We start from the raw sequence: 9,125 nt of genomic DNA on the forward strand, positions 1-9,125 counted from the left end.
TTTTTTTTTTTTTTTGTTTAAATTAAAAAAATTATAAATATGAAACATTTAAACTATTAATGTTATAATGTATTAACTAATACTCTAATAGTCTAATAATAAGTAATAACTAATAAGTAATAACTTAATAAAATAATACGTAATAATTAAATTAAACTAATAAGTAATGAACTAATAATTAATAAGTAATAACTTAATAAGTATTAAATATTTAACTATTAAAGTGTAAAGGCTTACAATATTAAACACTTTACAATTATTAACTCTTAAAATATTTTTTTTAATTTTTTTTTAAAATTTAAAAAAAAAAAAAAAAAAAAAAAACCTAGGCGCCCGCCTAGGCGCCGATTAATCGGCGCCCCCCAGGCGCCTAGAGGGCGCCTAGCGATTTTTGCAACCTTGCTTGTTAGTGAGTATAAATGTTGCTTTGTGAGTGGAGGTTACACTTGAGAAATTAAATGCCAGATCTAGTGTTATGATCCCATCCTCCACTATATAATTCGTTGGTGAGCAGTAGATTTGTAACAAGATCACAGAACACACCCAACAAAACATTTTCTCTCCTCAAAAATCTGCTCATCCATTCCATTAAGCCATCTGCGTATCATCCCACATTTTAGTTCGCCAGGCTCCAAGTTTGTGTGCTCAAACGCAGGAGTCGTAGTACGTTTTATCCTAGGAAACCTAGGCCGCAATGCTCCAGCACCCAGGAAGGCGGTAAATAAGGTTTTAAGGACAGTGGCAACACGGCTCGTGCTTCCAACCACCCCAAGATCATACAGTTCACCCCCAAGCAGCTTCCAAGTTTATTTAACCTTGTGTAGTTTTATTTCCTGGTTGCAATTATTCTTCGTGTATTATTATTATTATTATTATTATTTGTTGTATTTTTCCATTTTCTTTGTGATTTTTCAGAATCAGATTCCTACATACATATATATTTAAAATAATTTTTTATACTATAAACATTTATCAAGATTTCCAAATGAACATAGTCAATATTTACAAGAGATAACTCATAAAACTATTTCATGCTTAAGAATTTACACATGAAACCATGATTCACAAATATCATCCACTCAAAATCATGTAAGGGCAAAGCATAATACTAAAATCCATTTACTTGGATGGCTTAATTTTTTCCACAAGAAATAATTCATACTAGAAGAAATCACATGGGAGAATTCATAATCTTGTATCAACCAAACATTTGTATTTTAACCATACTAATATGGATTAAAATCAATTGGACAAAGCATGAATGTAAAATCCCCTTAGAAAGAGAGGCTAGATTTTTCTTCAAATTTTTCTTAAACTTCAATAGGCAACTCATCTCCTTCTATAATCATAATCAATCAACCAACACAACAAACACATATATACATAAGCATATAAGACTATATAAAAGATTATATATCTAAAAACTACCCAAAAGAAATAACTAAAAAGGCTAGAGACTTACTACTTGAAGACTTGTGATCCCTAACACTTGAAGAACAAGAAGAATTTTTATTTTTTTAAGGAAATTTTGGCAATTTGGGAAAGGAGAAAGAAGATGGAGAATTGTTTTCCACTTCTACACTTAGACTTATTAAAAGGGATTAAAGGGTGGGGAGGTTATGATCATTATTAGCCATTTAGTGGCCTTAATTGGGGTAGTGAATGGTTGGTTTTAATTTAATTAGGTATAATGAGCCCTTTAAATATATAATAATATTATATATATATATATATATATATATATATATATATATATATATATATATATATATATATATATATATATATAGAAATCTGTTCAAATGTGGCCGCGCTCCCCCGTGCGGTCACACACCACTCAATGTTACGAAATACACCACTCAATGTTAAGAAACACACCACACAAATATGCACTATTAGGTACACATCACCAAAACACACCACTACGTATGAAAAAATACATCACACAGTGTTAAGAAATGCACACTTAGAAACAGGGGAGTTATGAGGTGTTTTTATGCATTTCATTGTGGTGTGTTTCTTAACATTGAGTGGTGTATTTCGTAACATTGAGTGGTGTGAACCGCACGGCCGCACGGGAGAGCACGGCCACACCTGATCATAACTCTATATATATATATATATATATATATATATATATATATATATATATATCATAAGTATACATACGTACATAGTATATATATAAATATAAATAACATAATTAATTAGCACCTAGATAGTTGAAATGCATTTTATATACGCACATACATACATTACACATACACACATACATATGTATATATAAATATAAAGTATAAAAATTTTGGTTACTAATATATAATTAGTTATAAAATACACTTGTACTATTGGTACTTATTTACCATTATTGGTTTAGAAGTGGTACCAATTTATATATCAAAATAAGGTACTTAAAATAATTATTAAGGTATGCTCAAAGTAGTATAAATAATTATACTTTAGAAATATTTTGGCTTAAGGGTTAAATGTATAATGGAAGAAGAATAGTAATTCCAAAGAAATGATGTCGTGAGTTCAAAAGAGTTAATCGGGAGTTCAAAAGAAGTAATATCAGGAGAAGAAAAATCTCGGGAGGCCAGCAAGGAACTCTCAAGGAAGCAACTACAATAATGGTAGGACTCACCCCTAGTCTCTAGGGCGAGGAAATGTAGTTAAGCAGGTACTACCATTGCAAGATATGCAGGAGGGATCACCCTGTAGTGGATTTTCAAGGTTAGCTAGTTGAGTGCTTCAGTTGTGGCATGAAGGGCCATAGAGCTTTTGAGTGCGCATTCAAGGGTGGGAATTCTAATCAGAGTGGGAATGCTAGACTGCAGATAGAGAGTCAGTTTGGGAAGGAAAATGGGAGTGGAAGCAATGGAGGGAATGAAAAGGATGATATGAACCTAGTCCAAGGTTCAAATAAGATGGAGTATTGTCCCAATAGAGCTCTCAAGGTAAGGATAGAGATGGATCAAAATACCTTAGACCTCACGAGAAACCCTTAGTCCCGAATCCTCAAAGACTTAGAAGAATCCCATTGTAGTTTCAAGTACCTCGATGATGCACCTTCAATCAACTAGAGTCGGATTTAGTTTCGTTCGATTCAAGAATGAGTCCACAAACCTAACTCTAAGGTTGAAGAAACACTACTACAGAAAACACCTTTAACGTCGGTTTTTTAGCACTTTTAACGTCGGTTAAAAATCGACGTTGATCTGGCCGACGTTGTATATAAATGATACGGCGTCGGTTTTTTAACAAAACCGACGTCGTTTATTTAAAAAAAAAATAAAAAATATGAAACGGCGTCGGTTTTTGTAAAAAACCGACGCCGTTTATTTTTAAAAAAAATAAAAAAATATGAAACGACGTCGGTTTTGTTAAAAAAACCGACGTCGTTTACTTTAAAAAAAATAAAAAAAATATGAAACGACGTCGGTTTTTTTAAAAAAACCGACATCGTTTACTTTAAAAAAAAATTAAAAAAAATAATAAACGACGTCGGTTAATCTGAAATAATCGACGTCGTTTATTTTTTTTTAATATTAAAAATATTTTACAAATCTACCTAAAACCTGTACAGTATATTTCCAATTCATACATAAGTTTTAGAACCTGTGTAACAAATTAACATTTATAATTCACTATTGATCAAACTAATAAAGTTCTCAATTAATCAAAGCTAATAAACATCACAACTTATCAAACTAATAAAGTATACTACAATAACTAATAAAACATTGAATATTCAACATAAATCTCACAATTCAATAACACTAATAAACAAGTATTTAACATAAATCTCACAATTCATCAAGCTAAAGAAGTAATCTATCAATCCATTCATCAACTAAATATTGGCACCATATGTCTCTAACTTCATCAATTTCTTTTTGATTGTATGGCAATCTTCCTTGTCTCTCCAAAAGCTATAAAGTTTAAAAGAGAATAAAAAGAATTAATAACTTAGTATTTTAAAAAATATGAAGGAGATCGAAAGATATTTTATTAAAGTACTTGCCTTATTCATTCCCTTGCATGTTCCCAATGAAATGATTTCCAAAATGAATTTCATCACATAATATCCGCATTCGGTACCTCCTCTTTGTATGGCACACTACATTTGAAATAATTAATATAATTAAGATTTTATTAATAAAAAACAATAAGATATATGTACTTACCGAACATGTAATCCATTTTACTTGACGACTTGCTTTCTTTCCACCTATTATGCTTGTTGCCTTCAAAGACCTATTAATATAAGACATATAAAATATACATAAATGTTTGACATCACTATATTAATAATAAGTATTAATTATATTTATAAATTTACATACGTTTCAACTATATCTTTAATATCATCACGTGGCGGATTACCAGTGGAATCAAACCAATAGATTTCATATAATTTAGGACAAATAGCCATCAACATCCAATGCCCCCTACAAATAAGAATTTTATTAGTTTATAGTATATTATATATAAGGTATTGTATTTTAAAACATAATCAAATGCTTACTCGAAATTATATGGGCCTAAATAGCAATCTTTCATCTCACCATATCCCATGGTTTCACTTATATACTTTATCCTCTCATTTCTAGTCACCAGTTTCGGTTGAATCCAACTTGGATCTAAAAATCCATACTTGGTTTGTGATTGAAAACCATACTGTTTATAAATACCCCTGCTCACAATCAAAAGCAATCAAATAAATTACTAATAATTATGTTAAATAAAATTAAAACTATTTTGATCAAATAATACTAAAAACATATTACCTTATAAAGAACTGAATAATAGAAATATCTAAGGTTTCCATATTCAATAAGCGCATGATTTCCAAACTCTCAAGTTGTAATTCATAATCAATTTTACCCACAACACCACGAGGCATTTGCGTCACCACATTGTGTTCAAGACTACAAGCAATCTTGTATGCCTTTAAGCATGTTCTACTCAGAGAATCCAGATCAGCCAAAGTCAATGCATGATGATGAGATTTCACAACTGATTCAAAAGTCGATTTGGTCTTTCCTTTTAACTGTCCATTTTAATATAAATAACAATTATTATTTTTAAAAAAGTCAATTGTATACTATTTTAAATCCATAAGCCTGTTCAAATAGAAAAATTATTAGATGAAAAACTTTAAAACAAGTCATGCGTGAAATAATAGTAAATGAAAAAACTTTAAATGAAAAAATATGTATATAAATATTACAATAATAAAACTTTAAAACACAGTAAGAACGTAAAGCATTACATGAAATAATCAATGCTCCCATATCCCTTCATTATGATCATCCCGTGATGCATGCACTTCATCTATTTCATTATCTACAATAATCGGCAATAAACATGAAGAAAATGGCAGTATTTCCTCAACATCAACGTCTTCAATCCCATCTGTAGTAATTTGTCTCTTCCCATGAAGAACAAGTGACCATTTGTTATCAGAAGGATCACTAACATAAAATACTTGTTTCCCTTGGGATGCCATTATGAATTGCTCATTTTTGTGACCTTCCCGATTAAGATCTACAAGTGTAAATCCTAACTCATCAACTTTCACACCATGTTTGCCATCTACCCATCTACATCGGAACACTGGGACCCTGAACTTCACATAATCAACCTCTCATATTTCTTCAATCACACCATAATATGACAATTGTGCAATTACAGGATTTCTATCTTTTGAACTACTGAAATGCATTGAATTGGCAACTAAAGAAACTCCACTATTTTGCATAGTGCTTTTTTCATCTTGAGCTTTTGTGTAAAAAGAAAATCCGTTAATGTCATATCCATTATAACATACGACTTGCATACTAGGACCATGAGCTAACCATCGTATAGTTTCAGAAACATTATTATCTCTAAGAACTTTATTTTTGAACCAACAAATAAAAGTACGATTATGTTCGCTCACAATCCACATGTCTGCTCTTCTGGGGTTTTGCTCCCTAATTAAGGCCTTGTGTTCATCTAAATAGGGTTCGACTTCACTTGTATTATGCAAGATGTATAAGTATACTTGCTCAACATCTTCACAAGACATAGTATGCATTTTGGGATGTCGATGACCCTTTCCATCAATTCTTCCTTCATGTCGATACTTTGGAACACCAATTGCCTCTACCTCTGCCAAATATTCAGTACAGAACTCAATAACCTCTTCAGCAATATAACTTTCAACAATAGATGCTTCTGGCCTATATCGGTTCCTCACATAACCTTTTAAGACTTTCATGTACCTTTCAAATGGGTACATCCACCTCAAATAAGCTGGACCACACTCTCTGATCTCTCTCACCAAATGTACAAGCAAATGAACCATGATATCAAAAAACGCAGGTGGAAAATGCATCTCTAGCTGACACAGTGTAACTATAATGCCATTCTGCAATTCATCTAATTTGTCTAGATCAATGACTTTCGCACAAATTGCATTAAAAAAGAAACAAAGTCTGATGACGGTATATCTCAACTTTTTAGGCAATATGCCTCTAACAGCCACTGGCAATAGTTGTTGCATTAAGGCATGGCAATCATGAGACTTCAATCCCACCAATTTTAAATCTTGGATATTAACAAATCTACTGATATTTGATGAGTACCATTGTGGTACCTTCACCCCACGTAAACATTCACAAAAACTGATTTTCTCCTTTCTTGACAAAGTATGAGCAGCTGGAGGCAAATATGTCTTCTTATCACAACTACGTGGAGCTAATGTAGGTCGTATACCCATTTCAATCAAGTCCAATCTAGCATTGAGCCCATCTTTCGTCTTACCTTTTATGTCTAAAAGAGTTCCAACAAGACTATCACACATATTTTTCTCAACATGCATCACATCAATACTATGTCTGACATCAAGTGTCTTCCAATATGGAAGATCAAAGAATATTGATTTCTTTTTCCACGGACTCTTCTCATTTGATGGTACATCAACATTAGATTTTGATCTCTTACCTCTTTGAGATTTAAGTTTTTTAGTCTTACCAAAAGTAACATTGATACACTCTACGCGTTCATAAACTTGAATCCCAATTAATGGTTGTGGAGCATCTGTATAGTCTTGTACCCCATTGAAAGCTTTTTTTAATCTTCGATAAGGGTCAGATTTATCTAGAAATCTCCGATGCCCCATGTAGACCGTCTTTCTGCCATGAACAAGTTGATGATAACATGTATTATCTTCACATATGGGGCATGCCTTATGTCCTTTTACACTATATCCAGATAGGTTTCCATAAGCTGGAAAGTCATTGATTGTGCAGAAAAGCATTGCATGCAACTTAAAACTCTCTTTTCGGTATGCGTCAAACACTAACGCACCTTCATCCCACAAACTTTTCAAGTCTTCAATCAAAGGTGCCAAAAAGACATCTATATCATTTCCTGGTTGTTTTGGCCTAGAAATCATTAAGCACAGTAATATGTATTTGCGTTTCATACACAACCAAGGAGGTAAATTATAAATTACCAACATAACTGGCCACGAGCTATGTTTGCTACTTAGGTTCCCGTGAGGGTTCATACCATCAGTACAAAGTCCAAGCCTAAGATTTCTCGGCTCGTGACCAAATTCAGGAAATGCATTATCAAATGTTGTCCATTGACGAGAATCAGCCGGGTGTCGAAGCTTGCCATCAGAAATTTTTTGATCTGCATGCCATGTTAAGTTTTTCGCGTCGCTTGGATTAGCAAACATACGCTTAAATCTTGAGAGAATTGGAAGATACCACATAACTTTAGCCGGTGGACTTTTCAAACTTACTTTCCCAACAACATTCTCTCTTGTTTTGAAACGAGATGCCCCACATATTGGACATGCATGCAAATCTTTGTAATCATTCCTAAACAATATGCAATCGTTAGGGCAAACATGTATCTTTTTATATCCCATACCCATGGGACACAAAATCTTCTTGGCATCATATGTACTCTTCGGCAGTTCATTATCATCTGGAAGCATTCCCTTTAATATCTCAAGTAACGCAGTAAAGCTCTTGTCACTCCACCCATTCCCAGCTTTCAAGTTGAATAATTTTAATACAGCAGATAATCGGGTATATTTACTACAACCCGGCCATAAAGGTAATTTTGAATCCTTCAATAATTCATCCAACTCGTTTGACCGATCGATGAACTCCTCTCCAACATCGCGAAACATTTCATCTAATTGATCTTCAGACTCATCATCTTCATTTTCTTTGTTGTCAACATACATGTTAGATGTTGTAGCCACATTGCTTTCACCATGCCATATCCATTTTGTATAAGATGGATTAATCCCATGACAGATTAGATCATCATATACGTCTTTCACACATAATCTTTTCTGATTACAACACTTCTTACAAGGACAAAGGAGCCTTTCATTACTACCCGGAAGGTTATTCTTTGCAAAGTTAATAAAATTTTTAACTCCATCATCGTATTCTTGACTAATTCGAGAAGCATTCATCCAACTTTTATCCATCACAAGCCAATCTAAAATATTATTAATCCTAATTAAACTTAAGTTAACACTAATTCAACAAATTCTATAATAATAACAAACAAAGCATAAATAAACATAGACCACGGTGTGGCTAATCACCGGATGCAATATAAAAGCCAAAGCATAAATAAACATAGACCACGGTGTGGCTAATCACCGGATGCAGAATATAAAGCCAAAGCATAAATAAACATAGACCACGATGTGGCTAATCACCGGATGCAATATATAAAGCCAAAGCATAAATAAACATAGACCACGATGTGGCTAATCACCGGATGCAATATATAAAGCCAAAGCATAAATAACATAGACCACGGTGCGGCTAATCACCGGATGCAATATATAAAGCCAAAGCATAAATAAACATAGACCACGGTGTGGCTAATCACCGGATGCAGAATATAAAGCCAAATCTTTGCAAAGTTAATAAAATTTTTAACTCCATCATCGTATTCTTGACTAATTCGAGAAGCATTCATCCAACTTTTATCCATCACAAGCCAATTCTTTGCAAAGTTAATAAAATTTTTAACTCCATCATCGTATTCTTGACTAATTCGAGAAGCATTCATCCAACTTTTATCCATCACAAGCCAAT

The 9,125-nt window shown here is 32.8% G+C and overlaps 2 protein-coding genes across 2 annotated transcripts; both read right to left on the bottom strand.

The window, feature by feature from the left end:
• Positions 1–3,797: 3,797 nt before the first annotated feature.
• On the bottom strand, positions 3,798–4,685 carry LOC116018718. The gene is made up of 4 exons (XM_031258684.1): positions 4,347–4,685; positions 4,188–4,257; positions 4,025–4,120; positions 3,798–3,932 (listed from the first exon to the last, which is right to left on the bottom strand). The coding sequence occupies exons 1-4, from the start codon at positions 4,439–4,441 to the stop codon at positions 3,822–3,824; spliced, it is 372 nt and encodes a 123-aa protein (XP_031114544.1). The 5' UTR covers positions 4,442–4,685; the 3' UTR covers positions 3,798–3,821.
• A 965-nt stretch (positions 4,686–5,650) lies between these two features.
• Positions 5,651–8,503, bottom strand: LOC116020223. The gene has a single exon (XM_031260704.1). The coding sequence runs from the start codon at positions 8,501–8,503 to the stop codon at positions 5,651–5,653; it is 2,853 nt and encodes a 950-aa protein (XP_031116564.1).
• Between the last annotated feature and the right edge of the window lie 622 nt (positions 8,504–9,125).

The sequence above is a fragment of the Ipomoea triloba genome, chromosome 5, assembly GCF_003576645.1.
Source record: "Ipomoea triloba cultivar NCNSP0323 chromosome 5, ASM357664v1".
Classification (NCBI taxonomy): domain Eukaryota; kingdom Viridiplantae; phylum Streptophyta; class Magnoliopsida; order Solanales; family Convolvulaceae; genus Ipomoea; species Ipomoea triloba.

Bases quoted from the DNA above. Each gene is read 5' to 3' on its own strand.
- LOC116018718 (XM_031258684.1), bottom strand. From the start codon at position 4,441: ATGTTGATGGCTATTTGTCCTAAATTATATGAAATCTATTGGTTTGAT. The intron at 4,121-4,187 runs GTAAGTACATAT...TTTCAAATGTAG, and splicing joins TAAAATGGATTACATGTTCG to TGTGCCATACAAAGAGGAGG. The intron at 3,933-4,024 runs GCAAGTACTTTA...TAAACTTTATAG, and splicing joins CATGCAAGGGAATGAATAAG to CTTTTGGAGAGACAAGGAAG.
- LOC116020223 (XM_031260704.1), bottom strand. From the start codon at position 8,503: ATGGATAAAAGTTGGATGAATGCTTCTCGAATTAGTCAAGAATACGAT.